Below are 17,409 nucleotides of genomic sequence, written 5' to 3'. Positions count from 1 at the left end.
TTAAATCAATGAATTGTAGCAACCGCCACAAGGGCAGAGCTGTAGCTGTAGTCAAGTCATTTTTAGGTGATGCACATCACATGGATCACTTACTCCTTGACAGCAGTTCTTGAAGTCATCAGACTTTCAATCATCTGAGAGAGTGTACATTCAAAGTAAAGCTACTCAGAAACTTTCCTGCTAATTTGCATAAATTAATCAATGCATACATGTTCTCTAAACAGACAACTCATTAAGTAAATATTGTGATAGTTTAACAATCACTTCTGAAGTGATACACTTTCTCAAACTCTCTTTGGGAACAAATGAATGCTGCTGAGGACACCCTAAATATCAGATACTTGCACCTGCATGTGAACGTTACATCTTTACAAAATTACTGGATTTTTTTTCTCATAAGAACTAAAAATATATGGAAGAAAGAAAAAGAAACAAACTCTGGGAGTAATTTTACTTGTTTACATTCCCTAATTTCCTGCGCATTCTAAAGGAGTTACTGCTGATTAAAATGACCTCAATTTTCAAAAATGCCCCAAGGGATTTTGACATCTGTGAGATCTAATTTTCAAAACAGAAAGCACCACTTCAGCTAAACACAAAGCATCATTTCAGCTGAGCTGGGCAACTGAAAGCCAAGGCGCATGAAATCAGTAGCCAGGACAATCATTTCTGAGTTTCCTCACACCAGCTAGCCATCCTGCAAAAATTTAAACCAGAAATCAAGATGACAAATATCACAGGGGAACTCACTTTCTGTTCACAATCGCCCAGTCTTCTGTGTAACTTCTTACACAATCCCTCACATGAGGGTCCATCTCACTGTTAAAAGAATAAAAACAAACATCTTCAAAATCACAGATAACATACTGACATCTTAAACATACAGACTTTTAACTTAAGACTGTATATACTCTTTCAGGCATTTATGGAAAAGGATTCTAGGCTTCAGCCCTGCAGACACTCAAATCCAGAACAATTTGCTCCTTTGAGCAAGATGTCTCCCTGTTGCCTCCCACCTCTCTTCAGGTACAGCCGACACAAGAGTTCGACATTCTCGGGGGGTGTACACCACCTCGATGTCATCTGGAGGAAACTCAAGCAAGTCTCTCAAGGGGCCAGATTCCACCGCAATCGGGTGGGTAATAAGGTAGTCTTCCAAATCAACTGGTTCCACTGCTTCTGTAAGCGGTACCTAGGGAAAGACAAGCAATGGAAAGGTCTTTAAATAAAAAGAAAATAAACAAAGCAGAATATGACACGTGCATGAGATTTTTATTTTTTTAAACACCAGTTCATTTGCCTTTTTGAGGAAACTTGATCTAACATCAGACTATAATTAACCCTGGTGGAGTTAGCCTTAACTAACACACAACATAAAGCTATTTTTAAATGTCTTATCTTTAATCTGATATCTCTGGATATTTATGTTATGCACACCATCATCATCTCAAAAAAGTAACAAATTTTCATCTGTTTTCAAGAAATACATTCGTTTTCTTCAAAAGCAAATACTACACTATTTCACATTCGTATCACTTTTGATTTATTCTTACCATACTGCTGCACTGATCACAAAGGGAACCTTCATCCTCATTCAAGATGCAAAGCACTCTTTCACCCTTAGGCACGGCCCACAGACAGGAATCCAAAGCAAGGGCCAAGAACTCACAAAGCAACAAAACTCTAAAGGCTAATATTATTTTGAATTAAATAACTTCTCTAGGGAACACAAATACAATGTTTGTCCATCACCAACACAAGTTTAACCACCTCTTCTCCCTGATATTAGGACCTTTAGTGCCATAACGACTCAGACCACACCAGGAAGAGATACCACTCTAAATATACCGGATGCTTAACAAGCGTATTTACTGGGCACAAAGCTTGCACCCAAAGCACAAGGAATGACTGAACAACCGTATGCGATGGGAAGCACTAGATTTCACCGGAAGCGTTGGTCTCACCACCATACTGCAAAAAAGTGAGCTTTTTTTTAGATATATGACAAAAAATACCTGCATATACCGGATATTCATATTGCATAACCATGTATTTTATATACATATATATGATATATTTATGTATCTCTTCTGATATGAGATCATTATACTACAAGGCTGCATGTAAACACACACACCAAGAAAATGAGACATTAAAAACTAGTTTTGAGGAACAAATTTCTACAGCAACTGACAGAGTTCCTAGAATTCCCTGGCACATCCCAGCAAGACTGAATAGTTAGTATTAGTCATAGAAACACATCAGAATTTAGTGATTTTTCTCTACTACTTCCTTTTTCCTGTCATCCAGACATTTTCTATGGTACAGGGAACTATACCATGGCTTGTCTTCTGTTGGAGATGACTTTAAAAATAACACCGACTGTTCAAGTTTAAAATGTGCTACTCAAAAAATTTGCTATTCCAATGTACAAATTCTACTTTTTAAACTTCTCTTGCCAAAAAGTTCTGAAATGAATTAACTTTATTCAAAGAAAAAGACTTGGCTAACACCGAATGGGTATTGAAAGAATCCCTCATACCACAGCCAGCTTCAATGAATACTGTAGTTTTCTTAAGACACAGAAAGCCAAACCTTTGGCAGAAAAATGGGATGACTCCAATAAAGTCAGTTGAGCTAGACCACATGACTTTATGGCAGATAAGAATCTTGATGACAAAAAAAAATATGAAGTCTAGAAACTCAGTGTTATGTTCTGCAATTTAGGTAAAAGAAACAGAATAATCTCTATATCGAAAAATTCATCGTGATCATCACCTATTTAACTCTGATTCCACAATCCTTTTTCCCCCTTCTAATCTTCAACTTAGGAAATGAACTGCAGGTATGTGATTTGCAGATCAATTTTGAAAATAAAAACCAGGTACTTTTAAATGATTTTGTTAGTGCAAAACTCATATTAAGCAGAACTTGTCATCACTCTTTCCCACATAAGAATTAGAATGTCATCCCTCACAGTACCTGGTTTTTATATACAGACAGACCAGCTCCACGTGGCACTATATAAATGACAAAACTTAGAGTAGTAAAGTATGACAGTTTATTACTGAGAAATTGCTAAAAGTGCATGTTTTTCAAAGACCAAAGAAGGGAAGAGCTGCTATATAACACTACTGTTACCTTGCATGCATATAATCCTTTTCTCCAGTAAATCTCAAAACACTTCATAAGAGAAGAAAAAGTATTTTAGAAAGGGAGAATTGTTGTAAATTAAAATAAAAATAACAAAATGACTGGATGAAGGCCACAGAATTAATCGGAAGTTAATTGCTAGCCCAGAACCCCCTGCAACCAGCAATGCTGCTTCCACACCAGATACTGAAAGCAATGGCACTGGCAGAGAGACAGAGGCTTGCAGTAGCCTTGGAGGATGAGTAAAGACTGTTTAACTGTACCTATTTTTAAGCCCTAATTTATTAAGGCTTATTTTTCTTCTTGCTGATAACCTCTCTTATGCACTGGCAGTTTCAAACACAATGCACCCTTTTGGTGCATTTGCCCAGCAAAACTGAACTAATCATGCAAGCATTACATTTCAATCAGCACATACTAATTACCGATAGGTTTCCCCAGGCTAATAAAGAGGAACTTTTTCATCATTTCCTCCTATCTTTCTAATCCCCTCATCCTGACAAACAGAAGAAAATTACAACAGATACTAATGTATCTCCAAGTATTAATACAGAGTTCACGGGGACACAACACACCAGAACATTCATTTGAACACGTATTCCACGTAAGCCACACAGAGTAACTGAATGCATGTGAAAAATGAAAGGGTGCAGTCCCAAATGAAACAAGTTTCCTGATTTCTGGCATTTTACATCTCAAATTTCACTTGCCCAACAACAACATTTAATATAGTTGACAGAAGAAAAACCAGCTATGCCAGCGAGAGGCTTGATCTCGAAAGGCAGGCAGTGTTTATGGGGCTACCTGGCACCCAACCTGTGCTCCAAGAAGTCCCAAGCCCTTCATACATCCCAGGATTAGGCCCAAGGTTCCACTTCACAGTTTTCCAGTTTGTCTCTTCAGATAACTATTGTACCATGAAGATGTAAACAAACATAAAAGTCAAACCCAGAAGCCTGCATTAGACTTGCCATCTGTGCAGCCAGAAATACTGTCTAGCACCTGGGTAAACAGGCCAAACATAAATTCATGGTTATGAAGAGGAACTACTTCACATCAGACTATTGGCAGACAAAAGGCAAGCACATTATTTTAAGCCTTAGATATTTGTGGGGGAAAAAGTGATGAAAGAGGGGGAGGAAAAAAGGATGAACAAACGTATCAAAAAGGAAAATGAACCCAAATGCTGTTCCAGAGTTTGAACTGAACCAACACAGTGCCTTTCATGGCATTCCCTGTTGAGAGCTTTTTAACTTTTCTTCTGTCCCAATTTGCACTTTTGCATCCCTCTGAAGTTCTGGGTTAGACCAAGAGCAAAAATACTATACAAGGGGCTGTTCTCCTGGTATCAGCAACCTGACCAAAGCATCAGTCATCTGAAGTTTTCATAGGAACCCATCAGATCAAATACACCCACTCAAAGAGTCCAACTAGTTCAGATGAAGACCAGGTTATCCAATCTAATCATCCAAGCCTCATCACTGACTGAGAAGAAGAACCTATTTTATCATCTCATCTCAAGAGTCTCCAGACCTGGTTTATGTTTCCTGATGCCATCTGAAAGCGATGATGCACTCAAAAGCTGACTCCCACTGCCTATTAGGATTGCGACACTCGTGGTTTACAAAACTTTCATCCTTATCCTTGTGCATCATTCTGACATATGACTGAACTCCAGATAGATCGCAAGAATAGCGCAAATGCAAGTACCACTTTTAGCTGCGTATTTGAAAGGTTTTGAGATCTGCTGCTGCAGAAATGCAGGGAATGAATGAAGAGCTATAAAGCTGTCCTCTTCCACGCTACTGTCTGCTGACAGTCCAGAGACAGGGCTGCACCTTGCCAGCCACGTGCAATCTTCACACTGCTCCCAGGAAATGCCATTTCAATTCAGCCTGACAGTTCCTAGGAAGGAACAGCAGACACTTCCTCCACACAAACGCAACCAGCTTTTCTTCATCAAACTTCCAAAGGTACAAGAACGATTTTAGGCAAGCATTTGCAAACCTGCAATCCACCTACTACCCGGCTAATAAAACCTAATGGAGGAATACTGGAGTGTTACTGTAAGAAGTTGTTGACAGCACATCCATTTCTGCCAAGAAGAGTTTATTAAGGCCCTCCGGAAACTGAACTGTACACAAGCTTTGATCATCTTCCCAGCTAGGATTATGAAACAGTTTAAATTAATCACAGATGTATGCTAAAAACATGCAAAGGAAAGCTCTTAGAATCACTACTACTAATCAACTGATCTTTAAAAAAAAAAAAAAGAACAAAAGAAGTAAAAAAAAAAAAAGACTTGTAATTAAAGACCAATTTTTGGACAGTCCCTCGGATAATTCCATAACAGAGTCTTCGTTCAATTTTTGTCCCTAGGGTCAGACACTGCCACCTCATTCCCAGCAATTACTATTCTAGGGCTATTAAAATTAATAGGGAGAAAGGGGCAGCTCAGTGTGAGCAAGATGGGCATAACCAGCTCCCTAGCCAATGAAAACATCAAATACAACGTATGCATAAACTGCTAATACAAAGAAATCACACAGAGCTCTCTCTTTCAGATGTACGCAGTTACCCCAAATCAAAYACATCGCTCGCAAGTGATGATTCTGCATATGCTCTGAATATGACCACAGACACACACACTTTTTCAGCTCAACCAAGACACCAGCCTGATTGACCTGGCTTCTATGAAGTACTTAACACACACACGCCACAGGCGAATCTGTGTTGCTGTAGTTAGAGCTCTCAGCGCTTGCATTACAACGCCCTATTTCAAAGGTTTATAGCTCTCGTGGAACAGGGACAGTCAAGCTTTCTTCTTTAAGGCTGTGTTATTCTTCACTGTTATATCCCCTTAAAAGCTTGAAAATAAAATTTCGTTTCCTATTGACTTTCTCCTTCTCTAGACGGCAAACATTGTATTTTGCTGTAGTTTTAGTGCTCTGCTAGCCAAAATGTGTTTCCTTCCCATTTATTTCCTTCTTTGAGCGCCCACATCATCATCCTCAGTTACAAAAGAGGCATCTGCACAAATCTGGCGACAGGACCATGAACCCCTGCTAGAGAGAGTAGCATAACCCCATGGAGGATAACACAAGCTCCTGTTCGCTTTAGTTGAGAAGCTCATCCACAGACCATAAGGGCAACGGTTAACGGAGGGAAAGCTGCACACGGGGTACCATTCTGTGGGGCTCATGACCTAGTCAACCCCACCAAGGAATAAAAAACCTAAGGGACAGCACAGAGTTGTATTAGACCTGCTCTGTTTTGGTGCTCTTGAGAATGAAGATGAATGAAATCAGATCCCATTGTACACAGAACAGGTTCCCTTCTGACAGGCAGGATTTCCGGAGCACCCCAGCGATCGCAGGGTTTGCCAGGCTGCAGGGTTGGCCATATATAACCAACAGGAAAATCAGCAGCCACCTTGTACAGGCGAGAGCTGAGCAATCAGAAGCGTGTAAGGCAAGGTAACTCAAAAGACAGCAGGGATGCCTTGCTAACAGTGATGGGCCCTAAACAGGCAGTGGGGACAAAAGACAATCTACCTTCCCTACTTGCACTTTTCCATCATGCTCAAGAAATGACCCAAGCATAGGTATTTAATTAGCATACCATTTAATTAGCCATCATTATGTGCCCTTGCCTGAACAACCTCCCCCTCCAGTTTGTTGCCTTACTGAGCCAACTACTTCTAGACTAGTAACAAAAGACTACAGGTCTGTTGTCCTAGGCCCTGTACAGGCACCCGGTGAGGGACAGCAGTAGGAACCAGGATGGAAAAAAGGGACAATTATCATCTCCATTTCACAGATAGGGACTGAAGCACAAAAAAACCTCAGAGAGCAAAAACCCACATGTGTTCAGGCATGTCCTGCATAGATCACTCCTGTGTGGCCTGATGGCCACAAGCATCCTAAGCTTCACCTGAAGGACTTTAACCTGTACTTTCCCTACACAAACAGCTGGGCAGAGGGGAGATTTCTGGATCCTGCTCCACTAGTTTGTTGCTTAACTCATGTGTGTTGTACTGAGCATCACAAGTACTCTTGCGGGACTCACTGTGACCAGCACACTAGGACCACAGCTATGATTTCACAAACTCTTCCAGCGAGCATACGTCAGCATAGCCATGAGAAGCGTGGTCTCCTCCTCATTTCCGTCTCCCTTCCTCTGCCCTCCCAAGGTGCTTATTCTCACTGCCAGGGAGCCCCTTGCCTCACGCTGGCATAAACACCGGGCAGCCAAAAACTAATTTTGTTTGTTGCCAGGTTAGTTGTAACCTTGATTCCTCCTCCCCTTCAGTCCACGGTATAGGAGCGCCATCCCTTGTGCCGGCTGCAGGAGGGCAAACAGGGACAGGAAGCAGTGGTTAGGGAGAGGCAGACAACTGCAGTGCCATTTAAAATGATTACGGCAGAATGGCTTGACTGGATTCATCTGGTAGGACAGGGAGCTGAACCCACCTCCCTCACCTCCCAGTCCAAGCCCAACTTCCCATTTATCTAAAATGAGATGCACAACTCCCAAGGGCAGAGACCCAGTCTGTGCATTTGCTTGTAAAGATCACAGCACGATTTGGGGCCCTGTAAAAACGACAATGGCAAAGGCTGGAGGGTTATATCTCCTGTCTCCTGCGTGGGAGTAAAATTCCCTGGGAGGTTATGATAAGGGACCTTGAAAGATTAGCCTTGCAGAGCTCCTCGTCACAGGGAGGATCCTGACTACTTTTTTTATTTGGCAGCTAGGCACTTTTTCAGAATCAGGATGATATTTCTTGCCAATTCTGAAAGTAGGACAAAGTTCCATCTTAACTTCAATATCTCCTTAAATACTAAACAATTTATAATGCGTTAAAATTGTAACAGATTGTGCCAAAGCTTCAAATTCCAAATTAAAACCAACTTCCCGCCCACTGCCACCCTGGGCAAAATCTTAGAAAGACAGAAGAACGAGATTAACATTTCAAAGCTGAGCCCCAGCCTTCTCGTCCTTATCGCTAGCTCTCCGGGGCAAACAGTCACTTCCCTTGTTGAGCATTCAGGAATGCAGATGGCCTCTTCTTGCTATGTCAAAATCCCATCACCCTTAAAGCAATACTGGTATTGCAGGGAATTGTGACATGAGTCAACAAATTTGATGCACAGTAGAAAGTACTCAGCATAAGTCTTAAAATACAGGAAACATAACATACTAAACAAAAAAAAAAAAAAAAAAAAAGCTCCCAAACGAACAAATCAACCCCAAATCAACCAACCAACCAAAAAAATCCCAAGACACTACCATGCCACCTTAAAAAAAAAAAAAAAAAAAAAAGAACTTGCAGGCAAGTTCAAGAAGGTATTGGTTAAAGAAATTAATTTGCTAAACCGAGGCATCAGAATTACTTTTGTTTGGAAACTACAGGCTATATTCACTCTTTTTGGGAGTTCACTCTTTTGAAAGTTCAGCAATGCAATATTAACCACTGACAATACTCAAATAACTAAACAATGTATGTTCTACTTGCATAAATCACATTTTATTTCACATAAACAGTTGCACAAAAATAGACATCAGTGGATGTGATATTCTTTTACTGCCATTTACTGCATTTTAAGAATAAGCATACATACGCATGCCTGGCAAGTACAACGAACTTCTGCATGTAAGTTTTTCATTGTATTTATAACATATGGAAATATTCAAATGAACTAAGGAGATTGCTAGATGAAATCTCTGCTTTTCATCAACCACAGATACTGTGCCAAACCAGGATGACACCTCCTCAGCCATAAAATGCAGTCATTGCCTCGATACACATGCATACAGTCTCTAGAACGTAGTTTTATACCTCCTGCTTTGCTTTAGCTCTCAATACTTCTTTTGCATGGTATCTTGAAACATGTAAATACTATAGAGAATAACCAATAAAAGTCTTTCATTTCAAATTGTAAACATGCTACTCTTGGTAAAGTTGGATCCATTTGGTCCAACAGACAAAGTAACATCTTCAAATAAAGGATAACTTTATCCTTTACTTGATGAGGATAAAGTCCATGCTCAAGACACTGGCCAGGGATTGATATAGTCTCTCTCTGAAAGAAAATACATTTTATTTGATAATCATGTGTTTGAAAAAGTGACCTTCATGTAAAAGAATATAAAGATATCTTCCTTTAGGAAATTTACGGAGAAGTGATGTTTAAGACAATCATTGCAAATCATGAATCAGGCTTCCTCTTTGTGCACAGGAAAAAAATATTTACTAAACTCCTTCAAAAATTTCTATAAGCATTCTCTGTTTAGACACAGATTACTTTAGAAATATTCTGGGACCTTTATTTTTAAGATCTGAGAATATTTATGATTAAGTCTTGGGTTCTTTATACAGACGATACCAATGGTGTGTAATGTGTGTCAACTCACGAGGGGACAATTCATATCATATCGCAGTGCTTAAAATAGGAAAAGCCTCTCATGAAAGAAAATATTTGTAAATATATGTAGCTAAAGATAGATCCTAGATATAATAACTAACAACCAGTCACAAAACCAGTGAGATGTTTTATATACAAATACTGCTAGGTTATTTGCTATTATAACTGGTTACTAGTATAAGAAGCCATTTGGGTATAGAAATATTAATCAGAGATTAATTAGTTATCCGGCAATACTAAAGCATTTGCTCAAACTCAGAAAGATACAAGTTATGCCTCCAAGCATGGATAAGAAGACAGTATCTTCCTTGATAACCAAGAATCATGTAATTTTAACAAAAGAGTGTTTCAAGAACAGAAAGACTTTGATGCAGAAAACACAAGTACTGAGGCTGATCTGAAAGAGAACGCTACCCTCGGATAAACCGTACTGAAACTGAGAGGAGAGTGCAGAAACTGAAATAAAGAAAGCATCAAAGCTCTTTAATAAAGAACAGGGGGAAAAACAAACAGCTTGACCAAAGACTGCAGAAAAATCACCGTGCTCCTGCACACTGCACACTTGGAGCACTGAGCCCAGTTGAGGTGACAGGGACCAAGACCTTCAGCAAAGGAACAAAATGTGAAGTTACAGGAGAAGGGTGAGCCTTGCTCATGGACAGAAAGGTCCCTTCCTCCTCTGGCTCCTCCACCCACCACGGGCAGCCCGATAGCCCCACCTGCTTTCTCCCACTCCAGACGCTCGGCAGACCCTTTGCTGAGCCAGCTCAACTCACCAACCTGTCAGAAAAACATCCACAAAGGGCCAGAGGTGGTGGGAGATGAGAGCTGGGCAGGCTCTCAGCCAGCTGGACACAGCAGCAGCAGGGAAGAAAAGGGAAAAGTCTTTCCCACTTTTGGCACAAACAGTACATCAAAGGAGCTGACATGGATCCTTCCCCCCTGCCCTGAGATCCCTCCAGACCCTTACGCTTCACACAGGGCTGTGAACTGTGGCAGTCCAACCTTGCTTACCACCAATGTGCGTGCTCTTCTGTGTGGAAAGTGCAAGGCACAGTCATGTCTCTACTATCGGTGGGAAATTTATCCAGGGTATGGATTAACCACAAGACACACGGAGAGATGCCAAAGGTGGTGTTACATGGAGCTGCCTATGTTACTAGCTCAGGAGTCACACTAAGGGAGTGCAGCTGAAGCGCTCTCTGTACATACCCAGGTGAAGAAACTATTGCTCCTGCCATGCTCATGGGGAGCAAGACCTGAGCTAATAAACCATGCAAGTCCAAGCCAGCTTCATGTACAGACAGTCCTGATGTCTCAGCTCTGTGCATCTCAATGGTGCTGCCTGAAGAAGCCAGCAGCATGCATTAGCTTTGACTCAGCACCCAGCCGAGCCCTGCAGAGGCACTGCAGTCACAGCGCGAGGCACTGACCCATCGACCAGGGCCCTCCAGCCTCGCAAGTCTCCTTGCGGGCTCTGCAGAGCCAGCAAGTGACCCTGCACAGCGACAGCATTAGCCAGGGCAGTGCAAAACCTGGATGCGCACACCCCATGCGCCCAGGCATCAGAAAGGTAGGCCTAATTCAAATTAGGTCAGTGCTCAGTTAAAAAGGATAAAGATTAACTCAAGCTGCCTTATGACTGCAAGAGGCCAAGAGTGCACATACACAGAGGTACTGTTGCAGCAGTGTGTCTACACCTTACCCTCTCTTACATGGTCCTCCGACACACGCACACTTCTCTGTGCACTCCTTTACGCTCAGTACTACAGCATGCTCAGCCTGCTCTGCTGAGCCTTTGCAGGCAAGCAGCAGCGAGGCAGTGGAGAAGGAGAAAGAAGCTGTAATTCAGCATCATGAAGTAGCAGCTTTCCAGTCCAGTGTGGCTTCTGCAACACTGCAACACCCCTGGGACCGCAGCAGCATTAGTGTGGAACACTTGCCAATCACACCAATTAATATTTTTCTACTGTAATTTGAATCCAATGTTAAGACATTTTGCAGTTTAGGATATTAGCAGCATTTTCATTAAACATCAGTTTGTTTATGCATTTTATTCCTGAAAAATAGATTTCACAGCTAATTTAAGTAAACAGAAAGAGCAGGATTTAACTGCGCTTTTTAGATTCTGAGTATTTATTAATAGGCCTGTCTTGAATGCTTCTTTTAAGTAACTGAATTTACTTGGTATAACAGTTTTTAGTTAAGATTACTATCTCTGCTAATGTATATACTGTCTAAATTATTGAGGATAAACCAGATCATCAACCTTTTAATGGATACTGGACTCACCAACCTAATAGATAAAATGCTCCTGACCTCTGCAACAGGACTCACTACTGATTTTAGAAATAATATGCAACAGTTCCAGTTTATTAAAGAAGGCATCTGCACCAAAGCAGAGTGAACTGTGAGTAATCTCTAATGGGAGGATGCAGGGAAGAGGATGTGGATGCCTCTCCCATCCTCCCGTTTGATGAGGATGGGCCGTCCAGTGTGCAAGGGCAAAACCTCCAGGAAACACATATAATGGGAAGCACTATTAAGCCTTAATCAGCTTTGAGAGAGCATTAAGACTTGGCTCACTTTCCTTTAATTTTAGTAATTTTGGTGATAAAATTACTTGGCTCTGAACACTTCACAACGCCCTTTTCTATACCACATAGGGTATTGTCATGTTTTCCCTCACAATGTTTTCCAATCATTTGCACAAATTATCGTTTTTTCTTGTTCTAAATGATGATAAAATAATGAAAATATACAAAGGAACTTACAGTCTCTTACATAATAATTAGATATTATATATGAATACACAGAATTGAAGTCTGACACCCAGCAAGTCTAAGACAAAACTTTAGTTAGCCTGAATAATGCTCATAAACCCAGCAGCACTTTACAAAGACAGGTAGATTTCAGCACCTTCATTTTATATGGAGAAAATGCAGCATAGAGAGCAGGGATGGTCAGATCACATCATGTCCAAGAATCTGCACCACTTTATTTACAGGCTAATTAACATCTCTTATAACAGTGCACCCTTCTCATATTAATGCTCAACTATGCAGTAACATACACCAGCAGATAGGAACTATGACTCTTAATCTATTGAGAACAGCATTCATGCTTCTGTAAAACAATTGATTTTACATTCCTTCAGCTTATTTGCAAGTTCTGTGAAATGCTGCTCTTCTAATTAAAATACACCTCTAAAGACCAAAATTTTTTAATTTTTTTTTTTAAGTAACTCTTAACAATTGGTTAGAAGGGAAAAAAAAGAATCAGGTTTTGGACATCAACCAAAAACATTTCAAAAAACAATCTTCTGCAGTTACAAGTCTTCAGAAATCCAAGATTTTAAGTCCATATCTATATTGAAAACAAATTTCATTAAGCAACAAAACCTGCTGAATATAGAAGAAGACAGAGAAACAGCTGGGCTAGAAGCCAGGAAGTAAAGAGAAGCCCAGATACCTAATGATTGTTTTCTGTCCTTTGACAACATTACCTGCCTGTATAAAAGGACAGCACGGGGGAAAAAATGGACCTGACCTGCAGACGCAAACCTAAAGTCTCCTCTTCCTAAACCAAGCAAGCACAACAAGCCATTAAATAGCAAACCAAGACATGCACATCAAGATTCACAGAAAGTTTTTGAGTCACTTCAACAGTAACAGATGTTAACCTATGACTACTGCCCAACAGTCCAGCTTCATCCAGGTAAAACTACTTCAGAAATGCTGCCAAAGGAATCCCATAGGCCTCTGCCGCACCACAGCATTTAGCAAACAGCAGCAGGAGCGACTAGTGCAATACAGGGTCAGAGAGAGAGTTAACAAGCACCACAGCACAAGGAGTTGCTCAAAAAAAAAAAACAAGCTTGGATAGAAAAGAAAGTGATTAGTCATGACAGACTATAATAGTCCATAGTAAACAGTCCAGTTCATCAAATAAACAAAGTAAATGCCCCGTCCTAGCAGATGCTGGGGAATTTTTTTGAAAGGAAGTGAGAGCTTTCTGCTTTCAGTGAATACAATCTACATGTTACTCTTAAGCAGTTGCTCAGAGAGAAGTTAACCTAGCGGAGCTCAACAGCAGCGAAGCAGCCACTGGAGTACTGAACCCCCTTAATGTAGAGAAGATGAGCCCAGCACTTGGCTAACAGCTGCCAGTCACTACCCAAGTAACAAGGTGCAAAACCACACCAGACTGACCAATGGATTTAGAGAGACTCACAAAATAACTTCAAAAAATAAGAACTCTTTCATCTAACCCTAAGACCTTACCAGCCCCTATTTCTGAATAACAAACTGTCAGTGCATTGTGTTCTGGATTTCAAAAATAAAAACTCAGTGCCACAAAGACTGCGTCCTGTGAGCAATCCCATCCAGCAGGTTAAGTAATACAGGAAAAACCTTTGAAGACTTTGGACCCACAGCTGTGGTTTGAGGAATGTACAATTAAAATCAGGTGCTCTTAAAGTGGCAGAGGGGAGGAGGCTGACAATAATAAACAGCCATGTTCCTGTACAGTCATTTGAAAGCAGTGTCTTCCTTCCAGCTCTACCAAATATAAAATTAGAAACATTTCTAGCAGCATTTTGTCTGTTGCTTGTGAAGCAAAAGGAAAGAGACTTGCTAAAATTCAGCTAACAGGTTTTTTTTCATTTATGCTATGTTCAACCAAATGCAAGTCTGTTGAGCGCAAAAAGTCTCTGTACTGTGCTTCAGTCAACAAGAAACGAAAGAACCAACCAAGCATAGTCTTTCATTCACAAAAGCACACATTTTTCCAGAAAAATGTCTACAGAGGACTGCATGTCATGGAACTTTCAGAATAAATACCAAAAGCTGCTACTGTTGGCAACTGCCAACACAGAATGAATGGTGTGGCCTTATTTGGATCATAACTATCTATGCAAATAATATGAGCAAGATGCTTTGGATAGGAGAAACCATATCTGCATTATTATTAAAAGCTTTCCAGCTCCATCCTTCAGACTCAACAGTACAACTTGCTGCCATTGTGGAGATACTCATATGATACTCAAATGAAACTCACTCATACTACATTATTAAAATACCCATAAATTTTAGGTTAAATTTGCTATTTAAACCCATACCGTGCATCCTGCTCAAGGCTTGCAAACCATTGTGACTAAACAAAACAACCATGCAGAATCAGGGCCTTCAATTTTATTCTCCATGACAGTGTTATGACACACAAACTAATGAGCTTTTCCAGAGCAAATATCTATTTCAGTTTAACAGCAGTAATGCTTTCTATTTGCATAACATTTGTTATCAAACCAGGACAGGCAGGCACAGCAGATTTTGACGCATGCCTAAGGGAGAGAAATTAACCCAAAATTCTTTGCAAGTAAACCTCTGCCACATTATGCAGTCTCTGGACTGAGACTCATAATCGGCCTAAATATACTTTTACTACAGACTATCTTCTACGAACTATCACTTCATGTTAATCATACTTTCGAAAAGCACTTCTGCTCAGTGTAGAATTTAATACAGCAAACTAGCAGCTAATCATGTCAACCATCATGAAATGCAGTTTGATAGGAAAGGCTCAGAGCTTGCTTCCAGTCAGCATAACCTTTTCCAGGATTTTTATAGATTCTTTCATGGATTTACTTGAAAACACAACAGCAACAGGATAATGAGAGACACAAGAATTGAATAAGGGACTGACAGTATTCTGACCAACAAAATACCTCTGCAAGGCCCAGATCCTGCATTAAGCAGTACCTATGCAGCTCCACAGGACTGAAACTTTGAGCATGTATACTTCGACGATAGCACAATGGAAAACCTTAGAAATAAAAAGTGAAAGACACAACTCATATAGAAAAGAGGTGAGACAAGCAGGGGGGAAAACGTTATCAAAAACATGGCTGGCTGAAAAACAGCTTGGAGAGGTAGACAGAGAGATCTTACTTTAGAAAAATAATGGGGAGTAGAAGGGAAATTCACCCAATTTGTTCCACCATGAGACCATATGTGAGACCAGTGAGGCACAGAAGCTTGTGGGATGGACATCCAACAGGTCCTTCAAAAGTAGGCCTCTGTTCCTCAGCTATCCATTGCCACAGGGAAGCAGATTCAACAATCCAGAGTGCTCCATCCAGTCCTAAGCTCCTAATAGCAGGGGTCTCTCCCTATCGCCTAATACTGGATTATGCAAAAGATCATACAGAACTGCCAAGTCAGGGCTTTGCATTATCATTCCACACCCCTACAGAGACTGCTGTGATAAAACATTAGCTCTGGACACACCACTCTCATTAACCCTTCCTCCTTCATGCTCACTCAGCATTAAGGCTGGGCACACAGCTGATAAAGCCAGCCTTATGGTCTCCTTGTAGTCACACAGCTGATGCACAGCGAAAAGACACAAATTCCAGCCCTCCTCATTCACCAGTGATTTTGGCACAGCCATATCTCTCCTTAAAGATTAACTTCCAGCCTGCAGCTAAGTCACTCTTCTAAGCTAGGGGTCAACTTTGTCTTCAAGATCCCTTTTGAGATGAAACAAGCTCTAAAGGAGCATCTGTGCTCTGTATGCGGAAGCTTTAATGCATTACATGGGATAACAGAGTAGGATATGAACTGATGAAACTCCACAAAACCCTACTCCAAAACAAGGGAAGAACCCCTGTATTCTCAGAACAGACTGTCACACTCAAGGCATATTTTCAGTACCACCTGATCTCACCCATCCACTTCAAAGGGGACAAGATGCTATATACTTATTTTGAAGTTGACTGCTGCAAAAGAAACTGCTATAACTCAGAGCAACAACCCAAATCAAAGGAACACCTCTAAAAATACAGTTCCAGCCTGAAAAAGTTTGCTGAACTCTTAAAATTTATACCACCAAGCTGAATGTATTTTGAAAGTTACTGGGAAGCTGTGCTCAAAAAATTGACTTCAGTGAGAGTAATTCTGACAACTTGGCCTACATTTCTACCATTCTTGAAAGTGGACCGTAAACATGTAAATAAATATATATTCCTTAGGAATAACCACATCCAAACTTTCACTATAACATTTAAAATACTTTTAAAGAGCAGAAGAGCTTAATAGCATCTGCTCTGGTTCTACCCTTAATGACCATGACAAAAAAACAACTACCTAAAGAGCACAAGCTTGCACAGAGCTCTTTACAGGCAGAACCAGACATGCATGTGGAATTTAACGCCCAGTCCAGGCTTTCCTAGGATAAAACAACTATGATCTCATCCAAGGAGCCCCTGTGTCATACAAAGATTCGGCAGGAACATAAACACTCAGCTATGTCAACTTATTTGCAAGATAAAGACCATTAAATTAGCTTTTCTGCACAGAATTATTTACCTCGGAGTTATCAGTGCTACTTAGGTCAATAATCCATCAGCAAGTAAACAGACATTGCAATTTATTTCCAGATTAATCAAAGGAACTATGCACACCTTTATCACTCTTCTGTGTTCCATCTATTACTTACAGTTGTGTGATGGGAGACACTGCCTCCAATGTTGAGGTTTTTGAGAAGCTGGGGAGATCCTCCATACTGCCCTGAGATCTGCTTCCTGACTTCTGCAGCTACAGTTCTGAAATGAGACAGGGACAATATTATCTCTGTAAAACAATTACAATGAAGGCAATATATCAAATAATTTTCAGTCCATTGGCATAAAATCATATACTCAGTGGACTTGTTGGAATACGAGTGTTAAAGGTCTGTGAGAATGGACCATGTATATTAATCTCCTGGAGAGTCACAAAATTCTTGCAAGGCTACATATACATATTCTTAACAGTAATTATATATTTTTTCC

The 17,409-nt window shown here is 40.5% G+C and overlaps 1 protein-coding gene across 2 annotated transcripts in view; it reads right to left on the bottom strand.

Moving 5' to 3' along the window:
• DOCK7 (dedicator of cytokinesis 7) overlaps positions 1-17,178 on the bottom strand; it is a 100,948-nt gene extending 83,770 nt beyond the window's left edge. Inside the window, exons 1-3 of one of the 2 annotated variants that reach the window (XM_026074554.1) lie at positions 17,076-17,178; positions 1,017-1,192; positions 751-819 (exon numbers count right to left, since the gene is read on the bottom strand). In XM_026074554.1, coding sequence (XP_025930339.1) covers positions 751-815 — 65 coding nt within the window. In that variant the 5' untranslated portion in view covers positions 816-819; positions 1,017-1,192; positions 17,076-17,178. Of the gene's footprint in view, positions 1-750; positions 820-1,016; positions 1,193-17,075 lie in introns of those variants that run through there. The other variant, XM_026074553.1, reaches the window with a different exon arrangement.
• Between the last annotated feature and the right edge of the window lie 231 nt (positions 17,179-17,409).

This window comes from Apteryx rowi, unplaced genomic scaffold, assembly GCF_003343035.1.
Source record: "Apteryx rowi isolate R43461 unplaced genomic scaffold, aptRow1 scaffold_39, whole genome shotgun sequence".
Lineage (NCBI taxonomy): Eukaryota > Metazoa > Chordata > Aves > Apterygiformes > Apterygidae > Apteryx > Apteryx rowi.
The sequence above is the reverse complement of the archived record's forward strand: the minus strand, read 5'-3'. Positions and strand labels throughout refer to the sequence as shown.